Genomic DNA, 27,382 nt, shown 5'->3' with positions numbered 1-27,382 from the left:
TTTTGTTCCATTTTGCCTCTAGCAAACTTTCATTCTACACACTGCAGAAGACAGTGAGTGACTTTGATTTTAAATTTCTCTTTTTTATTTTATTTATTTATTTTTATTTTATGTATATGAGTATTTTGCCTGCATGTATTTAAGTGTACCATGTGCATGCAATGCCTGAGAAGGCCAGAAGGGGTTTTTCAGATCCCCTGGAACTGGAGTTACAGACAGTTGTTAGCTGCCATGTGGGTGTTGGGAACTGAACCTGGGTCTCTGCAAGAGCAGCCAATGCTCTCAACTGCTGAGCCAACTCTCCAGTCCCTAAAGCCAGCTTCTTGACATAGACAGGAAGGTATTAGATGCCCTGTTTTGAGAGACATACTCTTGGTACTCTAATAAGGATTATAACATAAAAATTAACATGTCAATGAGGTTATTTACTTATTTATTTATTTTGAAGTGGGATTCTATTCTGTGTCCCTGACTGGTTTTCACTCCTGTGTTCAAGTGATCCTCCTGCCTCAGACTCTCAAGAAGCTAAATGCAATTATTTTGCTTGTTTTGTTTTTGAGCAAAGTCTCCCTCTAACCCATGTGGGCCTGGAGCTTACTGTAGGCTAGGCTGGCCTCAAACTGTAGGCCGTCTTCCTGCCTTGGCTTCCTGAGTACTGGGATTACAGGTATGAGGTACCATACTAGGCATTTTGGTTTGTTTTGCTGTTTTGTTGAGACAGGGTCTCCCTGAGCGCCTGGCTTGGAACTTTCTATGTAGACCAAGCTGGCCTTGACCTCACAGAGATCCACCTGCCTTAAAGGCAAATGAAGTTTCATGTAGTTTTCACAGGAAAGTTGACTGCCACAAACATAAATTGGAAGAATAGATCTATTAAAGTTACCAGTTTAGGACCCTGACAGGATGATGGGTTAATAGCATAAATAAGGAATTGTGAAACTAAGGAAGGCTCCTGGGTCATATGGAGATGTGTCTCTTCAAATCAGTGTTTTACTTTCTTTTTCAATCTTCATTGGGACAGAGAAAATTGTTTTCAACTTAAAATGTCTTTCCTTTAAAACAGAGTATACAAATCAATATCGTCATTTTGGAGTAGGAAAATTTTCCAAATAACTCCTTTCTCTTAAGAAAAAGAAGCAAAATTGTCTTGTGTATCATTGGCTTTTTTGGCATTTTACGTCATATAGACCATTTTAATAAAAGTATTCATAATTCTTTACCTTTGAAACGTCCCCAAAATTTGGCTATTATTCTCAGCTGTGTGTAATTACTCGTCAAGGATAACACTGATTAGTTTAGTTAGTACAGCGTCCTTCAAAACATGTCTTAAATTTCTCTTTTAGTTTCAACATCAGTAAACAATTATCTTTTCTTTTTTCTTTTTCTTTTTCTTTTTTTTTCCTGAATGCTGGGATTAAAGGCATGTGCCACCATGCCCAGCACAATTATATCTTTTATAATATGCCCATTGCTTGGCAAATAATATTTTCAGGTGATCATAATCCCAAATAACTGACTTATTCATTTGGCATAGATACAAACTTATTTTAATGAACAAATTTCCTAAAAAACAAAAATATTTAAGACAGAATTCTCCACAAGCAGTGTTTTTATAATATCGAATTAGAGATATGAATGCGTGCTTCATCATACCATGATTTCAGACTGTTCCATTCTTACAGTTAAATTCAGAGACCCAAGTAATATGTGATTTAGCTAAGCATCCTGGCATTTGAGTCCAATCCAAATCCATTTTCAGCTCAAGAATCTAGAACATCATCTGATGTCACTATTTTATGACTTGAATATAACTAGAATTCTATTCAAATAGCTATATAAACAGAAGAAAATACTGAATACCCCATCAATGAATTTCTACTAGCCAAAGCAGAATTGAAATACTTTTTAAAAAATCTGTACAATTTTCCATTTTTTTGTTGTTCTTTACTCCCAAACACATAAGTCTTCAGATGAATATTAAATTTTTTTAATTTTCCAAAGCACGTCTTATGATGCATATTAGCTATCTAATTGTTTTTCATGTCAATTCAATAAAAATTCATTTTATTGAATTTTTGTGAACTTCATACAATATATTTTTATCATATTTAGGCACCTACCTGCATCCTCACTTAATACTCCCCCACCCAATTTCATGTATTCTGTTATATATATTAAGGAGTATTGAATTGAATTTATGTCCCCAAATGCCCTTCTGTGTGGGTTCATCCACTGAAGTCTGGTTAACCTATCCAGTGTTGACATCCTTGAAGAAAACCAATTCTCCCTCTCCAAGCAGCTATCAGTTGCCAATAGTAGTTCCTCATCCAGGGTGGGGGCCTCTTCCCCATTTCCACATCTATGCTGGGATTGTATCTGGCTTAAAGCTTACATGGGTCCTGCGTATGCTGTCGCCTTTGCTGTGAGTTCATATGAGTAACAGCCCAGCTATCTGGAAACCTCTGTTTTCTTTCATCTCCCTCCTCTGGCTCTTACAATCTTTCTGCCCCATCTTCCACAATGATCCCTGAATCTTGTGTGGCAGAGGTTTGATATAGGTGTCCTATTCAAAGCTAAGCACTCTGCAGCCAGTCTCTGATTCTCTTCACACTGACCAGTTGTGGGTCTCTGTGTTAATCACCATCTGCTTCATGAGGAAGCTTCTCTAGTGACAGTTGAGAGATGCATTGATCTATGGGTATAACAATAAGTCATTAAGGAATCAATTTAATGCTATGTCTATTTAGCAGAATAATGGTAGTAGGCTCTCTCACATGGCCTGTGACCTGTCTAGCAGTTCATAGGCCTGATTAAATATGTAATTTTTATTTAATTTTTTTTTTATTTTTGGTCTTCTTGAGACAGGGCTTCCCTATAGCCTCAAGCTGGCCTGGAACTCCCTATGTAGACCAGACTGGATATCCACCTGCCTCTGCCTCCTGAGTGCTAGGACTAAAGGCATGCACCACCACACCTGGCTAAATCCCTAATTTTTAATAGCCTAGTAGATTCCCAGTGTACTAATACTAGCCTGCTTTAGCCTGTCATGTGACTATGACTGCCTCTGCAGGAGACTTTGGTTGTCTGATCTTACCAATATCTCTCAATGTAAGTTCACACCTTCCTTATGAAAACGCTGCACATAGACCATCCACCAAAGGTTTGTATCTTTTTTATCAAAAAATGTTTTCAATACCATACAGAATTCTATTTAGGTGCAGGGATCAAAATCAACTTATATTCCAGCAGTTATAGAAAGAGTAAGAAAACTAAGAAAACCAGAGCCATATTTCCAGATTATTCCACAGATGTTTAATCGGGAGTTCCTGGGAAAGTTTATGTCTTAAACCTCCTCTAAGATGGGAAAAAAGAAGTACAGAAAAATGCAGCGTGGACTGGAAGATGATTCAAGGCTGTACCATTCATTTCCTCTCCGCAGGTGAATTTGAGTTTCCTCTCAGCACAGAGCCTGCCAGCCTCAGACACTTTCCTGATGGTCACAGCCACACCCCAGTCCCTCTGTGCCATCCGTGCAATAGACCAGAGTGTAACCCTGATGAAGCTGGAAGCCGAGCTCTCCCCTCAGTCTGTGAGTCCCATTTCGGTCTTGAGTATCACAAAATGTTCACATTAAGACCATTTTTGTGAGCTGCAGCCACAAAGGACAAGATCAGTGAAGGAGCACTCTTGTTTGCTTTGGCATGCTCCATCCCTAGCACAGCATCGTATTTAATTTTGCATATTTAACCTCCTTACTAAATTTGTTTCAACACATTTTAAAAAATAAATCCAAGGTATGTGTTATTATCCATTTTATGGATGATAAAAACAAAATTAGAATGTTAAATAATTATGACGAGAACACGCTACAATATGCTTTAGAGATGAAATTTGAACTAAATTTCTTCCAGCCCACTTGCTAACACACTGCAATGCAAAGTTTTAAGCTTTCCCCAAAATCAAGCACTTGCTGGTTTTAAGAGTGAACAAAACAGTTTCTTTTCAAGCTTGTCTTTAAAATGTCTCTGCATTTTCAAAGAAGCATTCTAGTTTACTTGCTTTGTGGTTTATTCACTGGCTTTACAAATACCTGCTGCATCCTGACTCCTAGAAGGACACTGCAGAGATCAGGATGAGGAAAATCCAGATGTGGTCTCTGACCACTTGACAACTCACCATCCTGTTTATATAGTTAAAACAAACAAACAAAAAAAGCCATGTTGGGATGGTGATAACAAAGCAGTGACATGGGTGTGAAAGAATTCACCCATGGGGGATGGACAAATGGCTCAGCAGTTAAGAGCATTGGCTGCTCTTGCAGAGGACCTGGGTATCAATTCCCAGAACCCACACTGTGGCTAACAACTGTCTGTAACTCCAGTTCCAGAGGATTTGACACTCTCTTCTGACTTCCATTGGCACTGCACTACATAGGTACACTTACATGCATGCAGGCACTACATTCATATACATTCATATACATAAAATAAAAAATAATAAAATATCAACAAAAGAATTTAAGGCTGGAGAGTTGGCTCAGCAGTTAAGAGCACTGACTGCTCTTGCTGAAGCCCTGGGTTTGATTCACAGCACCCACATGGCAGCTAACAACCACCTGTAACTCCAGTTCTAGGGGATCTAACCTCTGCAGGCATTGCACGACACAGGTGCACTTACACACATGCAGGCAATACACTTATAAACTTAAAAGTAAAATAATAAATACAATTTTAAAAAAGAATTCAGCAGGGCAGAAATTAGAGAGTGTATTAGATACAGTGCTCTACAGTTATGGCAGACAAGACTCTGGAGAGGACTGTTCCTAAGAGGCATTATAAAGGGCTGCTTTGGGGGCCGGGAGCTTTTATGGGTAGTCATTCAATGTTTCACTATCACAGTGCCCTGGAAGAGTTGCAATTGGGGCTTATGGTTAACTTTCTGAGGAGATAACACTATTGCCCATTGTTAACAGCAGCCTTGCTCTGAGCCTAGCCTACCGAGGCCGTAACTGCTGTGTTCTGAGGCTGGAATAGCTTCTTATAGCCATCTTCCCCAGAATACCATTCATGTTCTCCTCTGACAGATCAACAATGCCAAATCTCCAGTGTTTTGATGGAAGTTTCTTCTTCAGTAGCTTCCTTGACCTGGGCAGGGGTGATATGCTGGCCCTGCCTGTTACTGTTGATCTGACAAGTTTTCATGCAGGCAACAGACATATGAAGGGATGAAAGCATAAGGTAGCACATTCTAAGGGACTGTATGGAAGCTTAGTGGGAAGGGGATAAAGAGGTTAAATACGCAGAAGCCAAAAAAAGGAGAAGACTATGCCAGTGAGCAGGCCCAGGAGCAGTAGCAACCAGGAAAGCCAGGCCTTATGTCCCTCCCAAATCCTGTCAAGGCTCTACCTCTTATATCTGGCGTCTGTTTTCTTAGCCTTTTAGCCATATCTCCTACTATGCATGATTGATTGGCTTTAACTCAGCATTCTTCTCCCAGGACCAGGTCGGTACCACTTGGGAAGCTGTAAGCATATTAAGAGCATTGAAGCTTTGAAGTGCAGAATTGGCCTGCTCTTAGGGGCCTTAGGAGCCACTGAGATGGGATCTAGTCCCATGACTAATTCAGCCAACAAGTTACAGTAAATACAGGGCCAATCCAAGTCTATCTACTCTGATGTCCACTAGGAGGGGGTATCAACTGAATAACTCTGTTAAGTCAAGAGATGCAAAAAGGTCCAAGGCATGGTTGACTACTAGGGGCGATTCTGATGTTGGGAGCCATGAATGCAATGGTGTAGATAGCACTCCAGTTAACCAAAAGAAATCTGCTCTTTGAGTTATTCATAAACTATGTAATAGATTATTCTCAACAATCACTCATCCCTCTGTGTCACAGACCACTAGAACTATTGTGTCTTGGTACCCATTATCAATCCTCCCACTGTACCCTTAACCTGAAAATTTCTAGCCTCTAGCTCAAGTCTTCATATTCTGCATTCAAATTAATTTTGATAAATTCATCTTTTTTGGATATGGTCTTATATAACCCAGGCCAGCCTCAAACTGTTACGTAGCTGAGAATAACCTTGAGCTTCTGATCTTCCTGCCTCTACCTCCCAAATTCTGGAATTACAAACATGTATGCACCACTCTATACAGTGCTAGAGATCAAACCCAGGGCTTCATGCATGTTTGGAAAATACTCTACCAACTGAGCTACAATCTCATTCTCTCATCTCTTCAGATATTAATTTTGGGGGCTGGAGAAATGGCTCTGTGGTTAACAGCACCTGCTGCTCTTGTAGAAGACCCAGGTTTGGTTCCCAGTACCCACATGGCAGCTAACAACTGTCCATAATTCCAGTTCCAGGGGATCTCATGCCCTCTTCTGACCTCTGCAGGCATTGCATGACACAGGTGTATTTACATACATGCAGGCATAACACTTATACACATAAAATAATAAATAAATAAATTTTAATATTACCTTTTTGTACAAGAGGATTAAAAAACTATGACATTTAGTCTCTTTGACTCTCTGTCTTGACCTTTATATCATAAGTATGGTAATGGTAAATAAAACACACAATCTTTTAAATTCCATTTGAATATTATCACATTTAATTTTTTTTAAGTAGTAGAACAAGAGTTTCCTTTGTTCTCTCAAACGTGCAGGTCTATAAGTTGCTGCCCAAAAAGATTCCTGAGAGTATTCCATACAGAGATCCAATGAATGAAGACAGTGGAAAATGCATCAATGCAGAAGAGATCATTCACAATGGGATTATGTACAGTCCAAAGCAGGACTTGAGCAATAATGACATACAGAGCATTTTTGAGGTAATCCTTCTTCCCAAAACACATCAATACTTTTATTTCTAAGTCCTTGTTAAAACAAAAAATCAAGGAACATCTAAGCTCTGGGATCTTATCCTTCCCTCATTCTAACAAAAACAAAAAGAAAAAATAAAAGAAGAGAAACAAGACTCTCAGGGGCATAGGGTAGTTACTTTGTGTACATACATATACCCAAACATGGATTTCTCTGGCACCTTAAACAGCAAGTCGTTTGCTATTAGAACCCAAAACCTTAATCAAATTCTCTCTCTCCTCTTTCTCTCTCTCCCTCCCTCCCTCCCTCTATGATTTTTAGATATTCTGATTAAGAGTACTTTATAGACAGTCATAATGTAAATAATTTGCATAATACTTTTTTTTATCTTTTTGAGACAGGATCTCTCTGTAGCCCCAGCTGTCCTTGAACTCACTATGTAGACCAGGCTGGCCTTGAACTCACAAAGATCCGCATACCTCTGTGTGCCACCACACCTGGCGCATAATACTTTTTAATGCTTTTAAGTTTCTATATAAATATGCATTGTATGTTGATCATGGTCCCTCTAGTAATGCCTTCCCTTTCCTCTCCCTTCCCACTTTCTGTTAATACCCTTTGTGTCCCTAGACCATTTTACTTCTGTTTTCAATCACAGATGCAAACATGAGCCAGGCGTGGTGGCACATTCCTTTAGTCCCAGCACTAGGGAGGCAGGCTGGTCTACATAGTGAGTTCCAGGCCAGCTGGAGCTACAGCGAGACCCCGTCTCAAAAAAAGACCAAAAAGAAAATAGATGCATATATGATTTTATGTACCTATATAAAATCTAAGAATCACAAATGAAAGAAAACATACAATAATTGAAAAGTTTTCTTTCTAAGATTGGCCTAATTCACTTACTATAATTACCTTCAGTCGCATCCATTTGCTTTCAAATGAAATGCTTCATTGTTTTTTATAGCAGAACAAAGTCTATTTTATATATAATGTATAATATATATCACATTTTCCTTATCCATGCCTCTGTTGTTGGACACCTAAGTTGGTTCTGTAATTTGGCTATTGTTAATAGTGCTGCAGGGAACACTAGATGTGCAAGTATCTCTGTGACAGGTTGAACTGGAGTCATTTGGGTCAGTACCCAGGAGTGGTATATCTGGGCCATACAGAATATCTATTTTTAGGTTTTTCTTTGCTTCTTTGGGGTTTTTTGTTTGTTTTGTTCTGTTTCCATTTTTTTGTTTGTTTCATGTGTATAAACGTTTTGCCTGCATGCTTGTGTGTGCATTATATGTGTTCAGTGCCTGCAGAGGCCAAAAGAGCAAGTTGGAATTACAAATGGTTGTGAGTAGCCATGTGGTGCTAGGAAACTGAACCTGGGTCCTCTGCAAGGCAGCCAGTGCTCTTAACTGCTGAGCCATGTTTCCAGCCCTCTTATTTTGTTTTGTTTTGTTTTGTTGGTGTGTGTGTGTGTGTGTGTGTGTGTGTGTGTGTGTTCTGTTTGGCTTTGGTTTGCGTCTGGGTTTTTTTTTTTTGTGGGGGGCATTGAGATAGTCTCACTATGTAGCCCTGGCTGGCCTGGAACTCACAGAGATCTACCTAGCTCTGTCTTCTAATCCTTTCTGGGACTAAAGGACCACACTGGCAACATGTTTTGTTTTTTTAAAATATACACAGTTAAGATTAATGACCGCTAAGGAGAGCTATAAAAGTAAAGTTTATCCACACTGTGAAATTAAAGTGTATCACTATCAAAATAGACTAAACTCTTGTTTTACCATAAGAAAAATATGTAATTCTTCTGATAGAGGTCTTAGCTAAGAGTGACATAAATCTCTCTCTTCTGGAGCTTCCAGAATCACAACTTGCATGATGGGGAGATGGAAAAAAACTCTCTTTAGATTTATTAACTGACTTTAAACTTTTATTTCTGGCTTATTTCTTCCTATTTCATACAATTTTCACTCAGAACTGTGCCCCAGAGTCACATAGTTTCCCATTGCTCTGAGACAAGACAGAAGGGAGTCGTCTGTGACTGAAAGTGAAAGTTGGGAACAGGTTAGGCTGGAGGGACCAGATGACTGTGGCATGGCTTTTGAGCAGATTTTTGAAAGAGTCAAAAGACACTGAAAAAGAGAAGAGAAAGCACAAATCCCCAAGGTTAGCTGAGTGTAGGTATTCAGGAAAGAAGTCTTCAATAAACACTACAAACCTAATGCAGCCCATAACTTCAAGAGAAAAGAAAAAATACTAATATAACCCTATGCTCTATTGATCCATCCATACATTCATACATGCATATAGACATTCATACATTCATATAGATGCAGGTATTTTGTGAGGAAAAGGAAGATAACTTCGAAGGCTAAACTATTTCCAAAAATAATTACAAAAAGAATTATTACAGAGGTGTCAGCATATACCAGGAAATGTTTTAAAATAGAGATTAGAAAAGATGGACTTGAATCCCAATTGACACTTATTAACCCTGTGACTATGAACCATGTATTAAACAGTAATGAAAATGCAACATCGTCTCAAGAAAGTAATGGCAGGCTCAGAATGAGGTTTTCCAGTGTGCTTTAACATGTTATATTTTTCCAGTCTGCAGGATTATATATTTTTACCAACTCAAAAATCCATAAACCACACTTCTGTCAACTGCCTCATTCCTATCCTCGACCTATGGCCTATTCAGGAGGTAAGTGTGTAATTTGCTTGTCTGCTAGAGTAACTGGGGAAAATGATGCTTTACTGGGGTGGGATTTTTTTAAATACATGTGTTTTTGTCTATGTATTGGATCCGACAACTCTGCAACACCTTCTTCAGCAAGACATTCACAAGTAACATTTCTGAAAAAAAAAGAACTCTGATTCTTGTTTCTCTTCCCCATCTCCTCTCTTCTCTCAAAAATCCATAAACCACCCTCCTGTTGACTGCCTCAATCCTATCCAGCACCTCAGGCCTATTCAGGAGGTAAGCGTGTAATTTGTTTGTCTGCTAGGATAACTGGTAAAAATGATGCTTTACTGGGGTGGGATTTTTTTAAATATATGTATTTTTTCTATGTATTGGCTCTTTCAGCTCTGCAACAACTTCTTTAGCAAGTCATTCACAAGTAACATTTCTGACAAAAATAGAACTCTGGTGTAATTTGTGTTTCTCTCTCCCCAACTCTTCTCCATTCTCAAATTTCTTCCCATCCCCCCTCCTTTCCTTCTCTCATTAAAATTGGGTTTTGTGTCTTAGCCTTCAATAATCTTGCCACTCCATACCCTCTGTCCACTGTAGACTCAGCACCCAAATCAGTGATGGTGACAACCTAACACTTGAGTGTACAGCACACACTCACATCTCAGTGGCCAAGCTTCAGACTTCAGATTGCTTTTTTTCCCTCACACAAAAGCTACTTGTGAGCCCACCTTTTTTTTTTTTTTTCGGTCTCACTAAGTCTTGCTTTAATGGACTTATTTGTCCTAACATTTCATGGTTTTTTATTATAGCATTACACTTGCTATTTGCTCATCTCTGTTAAACATGACCCTCCTGAAGTAGACATTCTACTCTAAAGGGGGTTTTCATTATTCCTCCGAAGTATGCCTTCCCATCTTTGTGAATGTTCACACAGCCCTTTCCCTGGAATTCCCTGTTCAGTTTCACTCCCCATCTGCCAGTGCTCAGCTTAAGAGTCACATGGTCAAACTAAAGCTGATTCTCTTTTCTTTATTGAGCTCCTGTGGTGTATAACAGAACTTCTTAAACGTTTTCCACTTGCAACCTCTTTTCACTGAGAAGTTTTTATGCAACCCTAGACATAGATCTGTCAAATATGTATGGAAACAAAGTAATGACAATAAATTATAAAGAAATTGATTTTAAAATGATGCTTTGGTATACATACAAATTACTATTTATCAAAGACAAAAGCAAACATATACTTAATGAGTTGGATGTGCTTGTTTTTACATAAAGAATTAAATTTTGGGTAAATATTTGATACTGCAGAATGTAGAGCATCTTCAATGTTTTTCAGAGTTGATTGATATTGATTTTATAATCATCAATGCTGCGAACACCACTTAACATAAATACATAGTACAAAATTCTAGAAGTATGTTTAGGGCCATTTCAGAAACTGGAAATTCTGACCTCATCCCAAACCCAAATTGAACATTTTTAAAATGAAACCCAAGCCAGTAACTCAAAAGGCAGATTTTTAAATTTTTAATTTATTTTTATGTGAAGAGTGTTTTGCCTGAATATATGTAAGTGCACCTGTGCATGCAGTGCCTGCAGAGAAGATATCAGATCCCCTGGAACTGGAATTATAGATGGTTGTTAGCCACCATGTGGGTACTGGGAACTGAACCTAGGTCTTCTGCAGGAGCGGCCAGTGCTCTTAACCCACTGGACCACCTCTCCCGCACCTCAAACAGGAATTTTTAAACTCAAACATTCTGAGCAATACAAAGATATACAAGATACACTAATTCAATATTTCTGTGCTGAGGGATTGGGGAAAATATGAAGTCTTTGTTTTCTATAATTCAGCCACTATACTTCTATAACAGCAGAAAACTTTGTATGAAGAGTAAAACACCGCAGTATTAACACACAACAGTCTCTGATCTGAAGCGAGGTGTTCCAGGCAGTGTTTGCTGTACAAACAGCATACATGACAGCAGCAATGTGAGCACACAGTTGTGTGTTCAGAACTAAGCATCCTGTTGTTTTCTGCTTCTGTCTCTTCCTGAGAATGGGGCTCACTTTGGCATTTGCCCGTTGTTTTCACACAGTATTGGCTCCGGCAAGCATCGGTGGTATAGCAGGCGGTGCTACAGCAGGCATTGGTATGGCAGGCGGTGGTCTAGCAGGCATTCCGGGAATGAGTCTGGGAATGGGATCTGTTTACCCAATGACAATGACAGACGGATCTCAGATCGTGAGAGAGACAACGCGGAAGTACTTCCCTGAGACCTGGATCTGGGACTTGGTGGTGCTCAAGTGAGTTGGGTGTTCCCTGGAATTTAGCTTAGGTGAGGATATGATTCCTACTCTAGGATTTTGGTGTCACCTTCGGCTCTATTCTGCTCTTTTCTGGTAAATGTTTAAGTCACAGTTCATTTATCTCATAGGTAAAGGATGCTTTTTTTTTTCCCTAATTTGGTCCCTAGTAATAGAAATAACAGAAAACAGAAGGTTGCTTTCTCTAAGGAAAAAGAAAGGAACAAAGGGAAAGAGAGAGGGAAGAAGAAGAAGAAGAAGAAGAAGAAGAAGAAGAAGAAGAAGAAGAAGAAGAAGAAGAAGAAGAAGAAGAAGAAGGGGAGGGGAGGGAAACAGGAAGAGGAGGAAGAGGAGGAGAGGGGAGGGGAGGAAGAGGAGAGGGGTAAACAGGAGAGGAGAGGGTAAGAGAGAGAAGAGGGGAGGGGAGGAGAGAGGAGGGAAGCAGGGAACTTTCAGAGACTTCAGAAGTACCAAACCTTTAGATCAAGTTTAGGGTCTACCATGTTCGGTTCCTGAGCTACCCTAGTCTAGGATCAGCTATGGCTTGTTCTACAGGACATGTTTCTCACTGCCCTTCTTTCTCCACACTAGTGTGTCAGGTGATGGTAGGTTGGCAGTGAAGGTCCCGGACACTGTTACAGAGTGGAAGGCCAATGCATTCTGCTTGTCTGGAGCTACAGGGCTGGGCTTCTCCCCCACCATCTCTCTTCAAGTCTTCCAGCCCTTCTTCCTGGAACTGACGCTCCCTTACTCTGTGGTGCGAGGAGAAACCTTCACCCTCAAGGCCACAGTGTTCAACTATATGTCTCACTGCATTCGGGTAAGGCCGCTTCTCTGAAAGTGAAGGGAGCAGGAGGAAGAGACACCTCAGTACCCAGGGCTCCTGAGACATCGCCTAGAGACATCTCCTAGAGATATCTCCTGAATGTGATGTGCCCTGGTTTTGGAAAGGAACACGTACTCAGAGAAAAGCTATGTGACAGTCCAAGATGACACTCTTTCTATTCAGGACTCCATCTGCACGTTCCTAAATTCAAATGTGGTTTCCATTTTTTAATTTTTATTTATTTACTTCTATTTTATGTGTCTGAGTGTTTTGCCTGCATGCATGTACATATGCCATGTGTGTGCAATGCCCACAGAGACCAGAAGAGGGCATCAGATCCCTTGGAACTGGAATCACAGATGATTATGAACCTCCATGTGGGTGCTGGGAACTGAACCCAGATCCTCTGCAAGAGCAGCCAGTGCTCTTAACTGCTGAGCCATCTCTCCAGACCAGACGTAAATAAATTTAAATTTCAACCAGGGACCATACCGACTTACCATTGATATTCAGTCAAGAAGTATGTTACAGAGGCTGGAGGATGGCTCAGTATATATATATATAGTACAGGCTGACCTGAAATTCTCCATCTTCCTGCCTTAGCCTCCAAAGTGCTGGGATCACAGGAGTGTGCCACCAACCAGCTAGATTACTTCATGCTTAAACTCTGTCTAAAGAGCATCTCCTCCTGAGTTAAATCCTGGACATTTACCTCATTCCTATCACTTTCAATCCCTTATTGCGATCAACCTAAACTTCAAAGTATTAACTGGGATTTATCTATTCTGACACATCTCAAAGCCTCTGGACTGGTCTACATTGCCTTCTCTTCCCTTCTCCTGACCTTCTATCTGAGTCCCTCACCAACCTGTCTGGGTTTGAGAACAGGTCCATGGGCAGCTGGAGCTTTCTTCTGCTTTCCTGGCCTTCCCAGTAAATGACTATGAAGAATCTCTCTGTGTTTGTGGAAATGGAAGAAAAACCATGTCCTGGGCTGTGACCCCAAACTCCCTGGGTGAGTGGCAAAGCTGTTAACTATTTTCATGCCTTATATTGTGCCAGGCAAGAATTTTATGCTTCATGCTTTATGCTGTAATGGTTTGTTTTGGCTCAGAGCCCAATACATACATTTCCTCCTCCTGAATTTAACATTAATCAAGAAGAAAACCATTGGCTACATCAAGGAAACCTCATTTAAAAAGAAAAACACTTAATGTGGTATCACTATTTTTAGTATTTTAAATTACATTTATTTATTGTGTGTGCCATTATGCTTGTGTGGCGGTCAGATGACGACTTGTGGAAAATCAGTTCTCTCCTACCATGTGGGTCCTGGAAATCCAACTCAAGTCATTGGAATTGGCAGCAAGTACACTGGACCGCGGAACCACCTTGCTGGCCCAGGTATCACTGCTTAACTCCACCAAAACTTTATTCCCCAGGGAAAGTGAACTTCACAGCTACTGCGGAAGCTTTGCAGTCTCCAGAACTGTGTGGCAATGAGGTGACTGAGGTGCCTGCCCTTATACAGAAGGACACTGTAGTAAAGTCCTTAATAGTCGAGGTATGTGAGTATTCTGAGTCTCACAGACTTTAATATATGACATCATGTTATATAACTCCATTTCCAAGATTATGGATGAGTCTGCAACTCAGTTTTTCACTGATATTTCAAAGTGATTGGGATTTTTTCCCCTGTATGTTCAGTGTCATTTAACTTTTTGTTTTTTGACTTTTGTTTTCCTTTCAATGTTAAGCCTGAAGGAATAGAAAGAGAGCAAACTTTCAACGCACTGCTATGTGCACCAGGTAAGTGTAAAAATACAAAGTTTCATGCTAAGCCATTTCGTAGAATAGTTGTGGAATAAATGTTCTTTGGGATGTGGTATCCTATGAAGAAAACCATGTACACTCTTCCCATATAAACCTAAAGATGTTCCATGAGGAATAGCCCTTTCCTAAAAAACATGATCTAAAGTGGGCTTGATTTTCCCAGAGGAATAAAGGATAAATACTGTTGATGGTTTGTTTTCTATAGAGATGGCCTTGAACTTACAAAGGGGTTTCAACCCAATAAATCCATCACAAATTGAAAATATCATGAGTCAAAAAATCTAAGATTCCTAAACTATGGGACATCATAGATGACAATATAGCCATTTGCCTTTGTAATCGCATTCTGACTGCTAACTGGGAGCAGTAAACCACTGCCACTGCCCAGCATCACCAAAGAGCATTGCATTCCATATCACTAGTCTGGGAAAAGTCAATATTCAGAATTCAAAGTACCTATGGTTTATACTGAATGTACATCATTTTTACATTATAAGGTAGGGACCATATGTATAAATATCTTTGGTAATCCCATCTAGATACATAGCATGCATATGTGTGTCTGTACGTGTGTGCATGTATGGGGGTACATGTATGCATGTGTATGTGGGAGGCAGAGGTCAACCTTTGGTGTTGGGTGCCATCCAACTTGGTTTTATATTTTATTTATTTATTTGTTTGTTTGTTTTATGTGTATCAGTGCTTTGCCTACATGTATGTAAGTGCACCATGTGCATACAATGCCCACAGAGGCCAGAAGAAGGTGTCAGATATCCTGGAACTGGAGTTACTAACAGTCGTTAGTGGCCATATCAGTGCTGGGAACCAAACCTAGGACCTCTGCAAGAATAACCAATGCGCTTAACCACTGAACCATCTCTCCAGTCCTCACCTTGTTTTTTGAGACAAGCTTTCACTGACCTAGAGCTTACCAAGTAGGCTAGGCTGAATGGCCTAGCAAACCCAAATGAGCCCTCTGTCTCTGTCTCCCCTGTGCTGGGATTATAAACACATTCCATTATACCTGCCTTTTTTAAAAAACATAGATTCTAGGTATCAAGCTCAGGTCTTCACACTTGCGAGGCAAGCACTTTACTGCTTTAATAACAGCCATGTACCAGAGCCAGACATCTCCTTCTGAACTCAAAACCCTGTATTCAGTCACCATCTCTACTCTCAGGCTTGTGGGTCTAATAGGCACTTCAAAACTACCATGTCAGCAAAGTGAAGCTCCTCTGGCCCCATAGACTTACTTCTCCCACAGTTTTCTCCATCTCATATTACAACCACTTCACAGCCTGTAGTACATCCTTTCTCTTATATGCCTCTCCCAATCCTTTCACAAATCAAGTTGACTCCACTTTCAGGTTGTATCCAGAATCAACCCTCATCTCACCACATCTACTTCAACCCTAGTCCTTTCTCCACTGGACATCCTATAACTTCCTAACTGAGCCAGGTGTGGTGGCACATGCTCAAACCCCCAGCCTTCAGGGGGTACAGGTAGGATGCTCATAAAATGTAAGGCCAACCTAAGCTAAGCAAGACCTTATCTAGAAAAGGGAAGATTCATTAACTTCCTAACTGGTCCCCTGACCAACTCTCTACAGCTAAAGGGGCCCCTTCAAGAATGGCCAAGTCAATTGTTTCATGCCCTTCCTCTGCCCACAGCCTAACTCTTCAATATCACCTGCAAGACTTCAGCACCCCTAGACTTCACAGCCTATGACTCTGTCTCTCATTTTGTTCCAGCCACACCGTCCTCCTTTTTCTTCTTGTAACACATTGTAAAATGCTCCAATCTCTGGAGTCTGATTACTTTTGGTTCAGCTTCCCTGAAGTATCTTTCCAAAGATATTTATAAATCTTTCTACATGGTTAACTTATGGTCTCTGAACACAAAAGCCTCTTTTATCAATATGTCTTTCAGTAGTGAGTCCACCTCCCCAACCTCCTTCCTCCTGATTGGCTGTGTCTTGTCAACTCATCCTGTAAACACCCTCTTTTAATTTTCTTCATAGTACCCATTAACATCTTGCTTCTTTACCTAACTCCTCCCATAAAAGTGAAAACTCCTAGAGGTCAGGAAATTAGTTTAGAAAATTGGGGTTGGAGAGATTGCTCAGTGGTTAAGAACACTGGCTGTTCTTGCAGACAGCCTGGGTTTGATATACAACATCTGCATGGCAGCTAACAACCATCGGTAACTCCAGTTCCAGGGAATCTGATGCTCTTCTGACCTCTGTGAGCATTGCATGACATGGGTAAGTTTACATACATGCAGGCAAACACATGTAATAAAAATAAATAAACCAAAAAAATTATAAAGAAAAAGAAAATTAAGACTATACTTTCGGGGATCATTTCTATAGTTCATTACTAGAGAAGTTTCTTTGACTGTGTAGAGTACCAGAAACCACGAAGAGGAGACATAGCATTCTCTCCTGAGTGTGAAGCCGGCTCTTGGTGTTGCTTCACTGCAACTGCCTCTTGCCGTTGATGATTGTTCTTCTCTCTTTCAGGAGAGTAGAGGGAGAGGATGCAGTGTGAGTGCCAAAAATTTTTTTAATTTTTTTAAAAATAAAGAAAAAGAAAATTGCTGGCTTGTGGCACTTAGAATTCAGTACATAGCACATATTCATACATGTGAGTGGAACAAGTGATTATGTAAAAACATCAGCAATAACAGGAATTGTGGCTGGGGAGGTGCTCAGTGGGTAAAATGCTTGCTATGGAGGCATGAAGACCTGAGTTTGGATCTCCAGCCTATATGTAAATCCCAACACAATAGTGTATACCTGTAATCCCAGTGCTGGGTGAGTGTGGAGACGAACAAATCCCAGCACATACTGGCTAGCCAGTCTAACTGAAATAGCAAGCTTTAGCATCACTGAGAGACCCTGTCTCAAAAAATAAGGTGGAGGGCAGTGGAGGAAACCAACCACTAACCTCCATATATGCATGAACAGGCAAGCACACATGTGTATACCCACAGACACACAGACACAGAGACACAGACATACACACACACACTCACACACACACCACAAATTAATATAAGCCATAAGGAGAAGGAAAATGTGTGCCATAAGGTATCTGCTTGTAAAGAAAGCTATAGAAATTTAGAAATTTCTTTTAATATTTTTTCATTATTTTTATTTTGTGTGTGTGTGTGTGTGTGTGTATGAGTGTATTGCCAGCACGTATGTAAATGCACTGTGTCATGCAATGCCCATGGAGGTCAAAAAACAGTGTCGGATTCTCCTGGAACTGGAACTACAGAGAGTTATTAGCTAGCATGTGGGTGCTGGGAATCAAACCTGGGTACCCTGCAAGAGCAACCAGTGCTCTCAACTACTGAACTATCTCTCCAGTCCCAGCTATAGAAAAAAAAATCTCCTAACCCCTGCCTGACTGGAACTCACTATGTAGACCAGGCTGTCCTCCATCTCACAGAGATCTGCCTGCCTCTGCCTCCTGAGTGCTGCCAGCTATAGAAATTCAGACAGACGCATAATCAATATGAACTTTGCCATGAGACTAAGCATGGCTTTAGAAGAAACTTGGATTGTATCAAGAAATTACATAAGAGCCAAGAGAAATGCAGAGTTTGGCTCTAGATCGTGTAAACTGAAAAGATTTATAACAAAATAGAACATTTCTCTCACCACTACCCCCCATTTGTTCATGTTTGTCTTCTTTCAATTAGATGCTGGGGAACCTCAAAAGTGGTCAGTGAAAGTTCCTTCAAATGTGGTTGAAGGGTCTGCCAGGGCAACATATTCAGTTGTAGGTAAGTCTCTCAATCCAAGGAAAATCAGCTGTCCCCCTCTGTAATCCCATGGGGTCGCACTGCTTGTGACTAATGGAGTCCCTGTATGCTAGACATTGGTTTGAGGAAAGGAGCAGTAAGCTAAGAGCTTCTGTCTAAGAGAGAACATGGAGTGAATCGACATTGTACTACATACTATGCTTTGGTTAACTCTAACAGCTCAGAAGGGTTGAGCCCTCATCTTTAAGTGAGTCACTGGATGGCAGGGCATCCTAGAATATGTGAACATTAGTGGTAGTTCAGTTTTACTAGACATTATGGTCCATCAAAAAAGATGCTGTCGCCGTTCAGTTTCTTCTTGGCTTTCTCAGACATCCTGGAGCCATCATTCTCTCATTTTTTGCTTTCTGTCCATTTCTGTATAATTTCTTCTCATCTTTTCCTCCATAAGCAATGAAGCATCTCAATTATTAAATAATATATTTTTCTTTCCCAGTCCAAACCATCTCTGCATTCCTCTGACATTTAATATCTTTCATTCCTCAGGTGATATACTAGGCTCTGCAATGCAAAACCTCCACAATCTTCTCCAGATGCCCTATGGCTGTGGAGAACAAAATATGGTCCTTTTTGTCCCTAACATCTATGTTCTGAACTATCTGAATGAGACCCAACAGCTGACAGAGAATATCAAGTCCCAAGCCATCAGCTACCTTGTCAGCGGTGAGAAACTTTAACTAAGCTCCTCAACATCTTCTGGTGAACTTCAATAAGCGTCACTTTGGTTACAGTTTGATAATCATTGCTGCCGTGATTTTCAATAAAACATTCCATTGTAGAATAAGGCATTTCAGTGATGTCAATAGCCTTTAGAGACATCAGTAAATAATAGCTATCTTTAACTTTTTTATTTGTTTATTTATTTTATGTGTATGAGTGTTTTGCCTGCATGTATATAAATGCACCGCATGCATGCGGTGCTCACAGAGGCCAAAAGAAGGTGTCAGATCCCCTGGAACTGGAGTTAAGGACAGTTGTTATCTGCCATGTGGGTGCTGGGAACCAAACCCAGGTGCTCTGCAAAAGCAGCTCTTAACCACTGATTCATCTCTCCAGTCCCCTAATAGTTAACTTTGATGATCCCTTACTAGTATTAAGGTAAAAATAATTTTCCAGTGTCTCTGCTGTTTTAAAGATCTCTGAAACTTCCTCTTCAGGCTATCAAAAGCAGTTGAATTACAAACACAGTGATGGCTCATACAGCACATTTGGGAACAGTAATGGAAACACTCAAGGGAACACTTGGTAAGATGAAATTATTTCTTTGTGCTCTGCTGATTCATGCCATTTCAGGATTCTAGAAATAACCATTTTCCAATACCTGATATTCTTTCATGGAAGATTATTTATTCTTTAAAAATCCTCATGGGATCCCTACCAGATAATCTCTGAAAAGTCATCTGTTCTGATAACACAGCTGGCAGTGGTAAAATAAGGAAATAAACATGTAAGGCCAAAGTGTGTTTGTGTGCAGTTGATGGAAACTTTCACACTGCACTTGAGGAGGTGAAGGAACAGAGTATGGAAAGAGACTGTAGGGGGTACCATCAGAAGTCACTCGAGAAATGCAGTTTTGATGGTAGGGAGCTGTGAAGGCTCAAAAAATATATAAGACCCAAAGACTGAAAACTATCAACCCTGAGGGGAAAAATCAAGTTAAGATATTAAAAATAAATTAAAAGATTCAGATGTTTGGTAACTGGAAACTATTCAGCCCTCAAGGATCATTTACCATCAGTACACCAGCCCCCTCCCAAAAAAGACCTCCGCTGAACCTTAAAGATCAGTGTCTGCAGGCAACACTCAGTGAGCTCTGAAAGTGAGGTGGCACTGCTGTCTCACCTCTTTCCTGCTGGACAGGCTCACTGCGTTCGTGCTCAAGGCCTTTGCTCAAGCTCAGTCGTACATCTTTGTGGAGAAGGCACACATCATGAATGCACTCATCTGGCTCTCACAGAAACAAAAGGAGAATGGCTGTTTCCAACAATCTGGATCACTGCTCAACAATGCTATTAAGGTGATATCCTGAATTTCCTCTAGCCTCTGAAGGTTGTGGGTTGTGGCTTCTGTAGGAGTTCTCCAGTCCTTGAGACTGGAGAGATGGTTCAGGGGTTAAGAGTGCATGCTGTTCTTACAGAGGACCCAGGTTTGGTTCCTAGCATCCATGTCAGGCAGCTCACAACCACCTCAGCTCCAGGTGATCTAATGCCCTCTTCTGGCCCCCAGGGGCACTGCACTACAGGTTTATTTTAATTGAATGAAAACTGTATTTTTTTTTAAAAAATCCAAAACTTTGTATATTATTAAAAGTAATTTGATACAGATATCACAATTTTAGAGTGGAGGGGAGAGAAAAAAATCAACAAAGGCAAAGGGAAATGTGACTTAGCAGACTCTGGCCGGCGAATGTTGGAGTGTCTGAGAATTTTGCCTCTGGTCCTCTAGGGTGGAGTAGAAGATGAGGTGACGCTCTCTGCCTACATCACCATCGCTCTGCTGGAGATTCCGCTGCCTGTCACTGTATGTATACACCCCATCCCCATCCTTCCTTCACAAATGTAAGGAATAAAAATCACAAACCTGGTGCTGGAGAGATGGCTCAGCAATTAAGAGTCCCGGCTATTCTTTCAGGGGACCTGGGTTCAGTTCCCAGCACAAACATGACAGCTCACAAACAGAAACTCCAGTTCCATGGGGATCCAATGCCCTCTTCTGGCCTCTACAAGGATTGCACATAAGTGGTTCACATATACATGCAGGCAAAGCACTCATACGCATAAAATAGAAATAAATCAATTATAAGTAAATAAATACAAATTTTAAAACCCATAGAACTGTGATTCCCTGAGAAAAACTGTGATTTCCACGATTTTCGATTTTAGTATATTTCACTGTAATATGAAGTACTAAACCCTTTTTGCAAGCTATAGGGAAAATTGCTCCCTGGCGTGAACTCCAATGGTGCATTGGCACAGTGGGGGTTTTAATCTGGAGTTAGTCTGGTGACAGTTCCTGCTTCTACTATGTTAGGATTTGCTTTCATTGTCTTTTATAGTACAGTGTTATCCGCAATGCTCTATTTTGCCTGGAAACAGCCTGGGCCTCCATCTCAGAGACCCAAGGAAGTCATGTCTATACCAAGGCATTGTTAGCCTATGCCTTTGCCCTGGCGGGAAACCAGGCCAAGCGAAGAGAACTGCTTGAATCACTAAGCGAAGAGGCTGTGAAAGATGGTAAGAGCTTCTATTGTAAAGTGTACTTTGCTAGCAGTCACTAATGATGCACAGGCAGGGTCCCTCTATTGAGTTCACATCTCTCATGCCACCCTAACCATAATAACAAAGAAAAACTGACAGTGATCCAACACTTAAATTCTAAGTGAAATAGACTGTTTTATTAATGGACACATTACTGACTTCATATGATCCAATTGCTAGTGCCACACAAGTATGCAATAACAGAAAGACTGTGTGATTGTCTGGAAGCTTAATGTACCATCTTGGCAAGAAACTGCAGACTGCAGACTGTTTGAAAGCTTTCGCTGCAGTGCAGGGCATGGTGGTTCATGTCATTAATTCCAATACTCAGGAGGCAGAGGCAGACAAATCTCTGTGAGATCAAGGCCAGCCTGGTCTACATAGTGAGTTCCAGGTCAGCTGGGGCTACAGGGAGACCCTGTTTAAAAAAAAAAACTTTCACTTCATTTATGCCAGTTCATTAACTTAACTCTAACTGCAATCACACGTGTTCGATTTTGAAAACATGTTACAAATTAAAAGTTTTTTCACTGTATATTTTTATTGAATCTGTGTATTTCATATGATACACCTTAATCATAGTTAAGATGTCCCCTATCTGCACTCTCCTTTAGCCCACCCCACCATATTTCATGCATTTTGTCATATATGTCAAGGCCCACATGTCCCTCAGTGATAGTTCATCCACTAGTAGCATCACTCCCTTAAAGAAGACCAATGCTTGCTCACCCAGCAGTGATCAACTGGCTATGGTTGGGACTTCTTACCCATTTCCCCAGTTCTATGCTAGGTTTTCCTCTGAGTTTGCATAGGTCTTGTGCATGCTGTAACCATTGCTGTAATTCATGGGAGCAGGTTCCTAGCTACCTGGAAAACTCTTATTTCCTTGTGGTCATCCACCAACCCTGGTTCTTAAAATCTTTCTGTCCTCTCTTCTGCAATGGTCCCTTAGCCCTGGTTGGAGAGACTATTAATGTATCTCTCAACTCTTACCAGTGAAGCTTCCTCATGCAACAGAGGGTGATTAGCACAGAAAGCTACAGTTGGTCAAAATGTAAAGAAAAAGAGACTGCAGAATATGTGTCCCTGGACAGGACTCCTATAAACTAAAGATTTTATCTTTTCCATTTGAAAGAGGATTCAATCCACTGGCAACGTCCTGGGAGTGTTCAGGAAGCCAAGACACTCTCCTATCAACCCCGGGCTCCTTCTGCTGAAGTGGAGATAACATCTTATGTACTCCTTGCCTATCTTACGGCTCTGCCTGCCCCATCTTCAGAGGACCTGTCTTCAGCATTCAAGATTGTGAAATGGATCATCAAGCAACAAAACTCCCATGGGGGCTTCTCCTCTACTCAGGTCTGTGGCAAGACTCTTACAGGGAAAAATAAATTAATTAATACAGAAAGAGAGACACCACCACATTCCAGGAATTAAATAACTAGTCAGCATTTCTGATTTACACTTTCTTCATTCCTCCGTCACCCATCATCAAATTTCAGCCTAATCATTTTCTGTGTGGATTACTACCCAGTTCACCTTACAGCTTTATCTCTTCTCCCCTTAGTGGATCCCCACCAAAGATCAAAGGGTCAGTCTTCCCAAAGCAATGTTTCTGTGGGATTACTTCCCTGGGAAAATTATTTTCATCCATAAACTAAAATTCTCTAATAGTCTGCCTAAATATTGCCTGTCCCCACTAAACTTGTGCAGTCTTTAATTAGGTAGATCCTTTTGCTTTTTCTGGGTCTCCATTTAAACATCCCAGATCTGCCCTGATGTTTCCCTGCTGTCTTCATAAACATTCTTCACTTTTCATATGATTATTTCATATTCATATTATTTGTAATATTATTCCTATTATTCAGGATAGTCTTATTTCTCAGCTTTGGTTTTCTTTTACTATTCTAGCCTACTTCTTCCCCATCTCTGATTTTTAACAAGAAATATGACTACACAACTTTATAAATTATTGAAATGGTCTTTGCTTATCTCATATATTTGGTTCTTATTCCCAAATATATTGTAACCTATGTTAATGAAAAAACTTATTTCCCCCTAATGTACCTAGAATAGTTCACCATTGTTAAGCAGATTTGAATTGCATTAAAATTAAACAAATGGACTGTATTCATGACTAAATAATCCTGAAGGAAAGTACTGTTGACTTTTGGTTTTTTGTTTTGTTTTGTTGAGACAGGATCTCCCTGTAGCCCTAGCTGGTCTGGAATTCACTATTTCAGGCTGGCCTTGAACTCACAGCGATCTGCCTGCCTCTACCTCCCAAGTGCTGGGATTAAAGGTGTTTTTATATTTAGTGTAGTTTTGCTCAATCTATCTCTGCTGTGATTTCTGTATCTATCTTTTTTTCAGGATACAGTGGTAGCTCTCCAAGCCCTCTCCAAATATGGAGCAGCAACTTTTACTAAAAGTAAGACAGCAGCTTTGGTCACCGTCAAATCTTCAGAGACCTTCTCTCGGGAATTCCACGTGGATGATACCAACCGCCTGTTGCTACAAGAAGCTGGGTTGCCAGAACTCCCAGGGAATTACATCACCACAGTATCAGGGTCAGGATGTGTGTACCTCCAGGTGAGACCTTCAGGGCCCAGACAATGGGCAAGGGGAGAGAAAATATCAAAAATCAAAAAGGAAATGTATGCGAAGGGAAGGGTTGGATTATTTGGAAGAGGCTGTGAGATTCTTTCAATGCAAAAATAAAGAATATTATTGTTGTTTACAGACGTCTCTAAAATACAACATCCTTCCAAAGAAAGAAAAGGAAGTGCCCTTCACTCTGCAGGTTAATACTCTTCCCGGAAATTATGATGGAACAGAAGCTCACAAGAAATTCCAGATTCACATCAACATAAGGTAAATTCTAAATTGAAATCAGCCCTTACATAGAATACGGAAGAAAAAATGAGTTTCCTCTTTAGGGAAAAGTTCTTGTGCAAAGTCCCACATAATGAACATAAGTCTTCCATTTATCAACAAGAATATTTTCTTCACTCTTACCCAAAAGCCTTAGATTGAGAGTACCATGTTGGTATATCTGGAGTGAAGTTGAAAGTTGTAAGATTTCCAAACAACCACCACATAGATATAGTAGATAGAGAAACTGGGTGGCAAAGAGGACTTTTGTCTTCAGTCAATTCAAAGGACTCTTGTTTGAAGGACTGATCTCTGTGTGCTATCTTCACAGTTATACTGGAGAACGACCCAGCTCCAACATGGTCATTGTTGATGTGAAGATGGTATCAGGCTTCATACCTGTGAAACCATCAGTGAAAAAGGTAAACATTGGTGGAAAGGGTAAGCCCTAAAGCATCAATGGAAAAAAACAAACCCTAAATCATTGGTGGAAAAGGCAAATCCTAAACCATCAATGGAAAATGTAAACCCTGAATGAATGAAAAGGGAAAACTAAACCATCAATGAAAAGGGTAAGCCCTAAACTATCCATGAAAAGGATAAACACTAAACCATCAATGAAAAGGGTAAGCCCCAAGCCATCAATGAAAAAGACAAACCCTAAACCATCAATGAAAAGAGTAAGCCCTAAACCATCAATGAAAATGGTAAATCATACTCTTTCAGGTAGCAATGTCATATTGTCTATTTGGTTTTACTGATGTAGTTTTCAAGAGATTTACACCCATAAACACCTCTAGAGTGTATTTCCATCATTTATTAGTATGTACCATGGTTACAGCATGTTGTATAGAGGTCTAAGACAGAAACAGAGTGAATAATGTTCCAGCAGGCTATGAGATATCTAGAAATGTGAACTGGTATTTATCTTCCAATTATACATGAAAAAGTGTATATGTATATATACATGCCTAGCATATGCACATGTCACATATATGTATTTATATACATATATGAAGAAAAATATTCAATAAAGGTTACTATTACTATTTTTCCTGAAGAAATAAAAATCAGTAGTTTGGATGCTCCAGAGAATCCCTTTATATGATAAATACCTGAAAACTGTTCCTAACATAAATTTTCCTAACTCTGTAATTCTGGATTATCCTCTTTGTCAACAGCTCCAAGACAAACTTAACATTAAGAGAACTGAAGTGAGCACCAACCATGTTCTAGTCTACTTTGAAAAGGTATGACTTTCTGTGACACTGCTGGAGCTGTAAGAATTACTAAAGGTTCTAACAAGACCATCTGAAATCTCTCTCTCTCTCTCTCTCTCTCTCTCTCTCTCTCTCCAACTCTTTTTCTCACATGCACACCACACACACACGCACACACACACGTGGAAGGACAAATAGCTACAAAGAGAAATGAGACCTGGCTGGTCAGCAAGTCTCAATTTATGACATTTGACAATTGACAGAAGTTTTTATTCTTTAACTGTTGTGAGTTGTTATACAGATTTTTTAAAATGTCCCACTCTCTCTTAGGTTGTGATATGGGTAGATAGTACATTACACAGATTGATATATTTTTTTAAGAAGATGGTAACTAATGACTAAGTTAATCTTTAAATCAATTCAGTTCCCTTATCTCTCCAGCTAACCAATCAAATCCTGAGTTTCTCCTTCTTGGTGGAACAAGACATCCAAGTAAAGAATTTAAAACCAGCTACAGTGAAAGCCTATGATTATTATGAGACAGGTGAGTAGAATTCAGACATGCTAATCTTTGATAGAAAACAGTGACTAGCCTAATAAAAGTTTGCCTTAACTCAAACAAAGCTCCACATTCTTTCACTGGAGTTTATGGTCACTGACAATCATGTTCTTGTATATTAACTTCTCCTGTGCACCTTAAACAAGTTCTAGAGCCATTCTGATGAACAGATCATGAAGTACAAGTTCCACCTAAATTTCCCTAAAATGTTGCTTACTCTGGGCTGAATTATCCTAAAAACTTAAGAATAGCAATAATTGGAAAACCTCACCTATTACTGCTGTGTGATATAAAACCTACTATCTGATCTGTCTTTCAGTTTGCAGCAGTTAATCCCAAAAAGAACAGGATATTTTGCAATATACCAGGAAATTCTTCCATTTTCCCATGGCTTCGAATTTGAAACTTGTCAGCATTATGCCATTTCGTAATGTCAACCTTATCTCCTCCCTAAATGAGGGAAAGGCTGACAGGAAGGCACAACTCTAGCAGGGAAGCATAACTGTGGAAAGGGACTACTGAGTCCTGTGGATACACAGGCAACAGCACCTCTGTAGCCCACCCCTCAGTTCTGTGCTTAAGCCCTGTGTTCCCTTGTCTGTTCCTCCAATTGAAATGCATAGTATAGACCTTATTCTGTTGCTTCTGTTGCTTCTATGGCTATACTTTATGCCTTCTGTCTTAGCTTACAGAGTTTATTTGTGATAAACTGCTTACTGCCCAATTGTTTCTGTATTTTAGATGAATTCACCATTGAAGAATACTATGCCCCTTGGAGTGCTGGTACAGTATAAACAGTCAAATTTAATTCCAACTTAAGGAAAATAAATCACACCTGCTTCCATTCTCCATATAAGGCTGCTTCGCCAAATGGATGTATCATTTCTGTACTATATAAACTCATGTGTATCGTTTATGAATTGAACTATATCAGGCGCAATATAAAATTTCTCAGTAGAAAAAATGCTAGTAAAATATTACTGGAATCTGGAGTGACTTATTTTTAACTAAATTTAAGAATTGCAAGATGTAAAAACTGAGTCATCTGTCTACTTTCATTCTACACCCAGTGATGAGCCATGATTTTCTAGTATCCTTCTAAATGTATACTGGTTGTAGTCAGGAAATGTGCAATTGTAATC

The 27,382-nt window shown here is 40.0% G+C and overlaps 1 protein-coding gene and 1 non-coding gene across 3 annotated transcripts in view; both read left to right on the top strand.

Annotated features, from left to right (window-relative positions):
- LOC103727596 (pregnancy zone protein-like) overlaps positions 1–27,382 on the top strand; it is a 51,661-nt gene that overhangs the window by 23,681 nt on the left and 598 nt on the right. The window contains exons 15-36 of one of the 2 annotated variants that reach the window (XM_029559799.1): positions 3,440–3,589; positions 6,675–6,839; positions 9,439–9,535; positions 9,791–9,811; positions 11,632–11,839; positions 12,431–12,659; positions 13,554–13,680; positions 14,108–14,229; positions 14,423–14,474; positions 18,208–18,291; positions 18,817–18,993; positions 19,488–19,575; positions 20,191–20,347; positions 20,776–20,850; positions 21,386–21,563; positions 22,723–22,946; positions 23,961–24,179; positions 24,331–24,461; positions 24,793–24,883; positions 25,643–25,711; positions 26,123–26,225; positions 26,982–27,023. In XM_029559799.1, coding sequence (XP_029415659.1) covers positions 3,440–3,589; positions 6,675–6,839; positions 9,439–9,535; positions 9,791–9,811; positions 11,632–11,839; positions 12,431–12,659; positions 13,554–13,680; positions 14,108–14,229; positions 14,423–14,474; positions 18,208–18,291; positions 18,817–18,993; positions 19,488–19,575; positions 20,191–20,347; positions 20,776–20,850; positions 21,386–21,563; positions 22,723–22,946; positions 23,961–24,179; positions 24,331–24,461; positions 24,793–24,883; positions 25,643–25,711; positions 26,123–26,225; positions 26,982–27,023 — 2,809 coding nt within the window. The remainder of the gene's footprint in view (positions 1–3,439; positions 3,590–6,674; positions 6,840–9,438; positions 9,536–9,790; positions 9,812–11,631; positions 11,840–12,430; positions 12,660–13,553; positions 13,681–14,107; positions 14,230–14,422; positions 14,475–18,207; positions 18,292–18,816; positions 18,994–19,487; positions 19,576–20,190; positions 20,348–20,775; positions 20,851–21,385; positions 21,564–22,722; positions 22,947–23,960; positions 24,180–24,330; positions 24,462–24,792; positions 24,884–25,642; positions 25,712–26,122; positions 26,226–26,981; positions 27,024–27,382) is intronic. The other variant, XM_029559800.1, reaches the window with a different exon arrangement.
- Positions 16,840–17,053, top strand: LOC115068838. The gene has a single exon (XR_003848185.1). It is a non-coding gene; the product is annotated as a small nucleolar RNA U3 (small nucleolar RNA).

The sequence above is a fragment of the Nannospalax galili genome, unplaced genomic scaffold (genome assembly GCF_000622305.1).
Source record: "Nannospalax galili isolate Female #2095 unplaced genomic scaffold, S.galili_v1.0 scaffold589, whole genome shotgun sequence".
In the NCBI taxonomy this organism is placed as follows: Eukaryota; Metazoa; Chordata; class Mammalia; order Rodentia; family Spalacidae; genus Nannospalax; species Nannospalax galili.
This window is presented reverse-complemented; position numbering and strand designations above follow the sequence as displayed.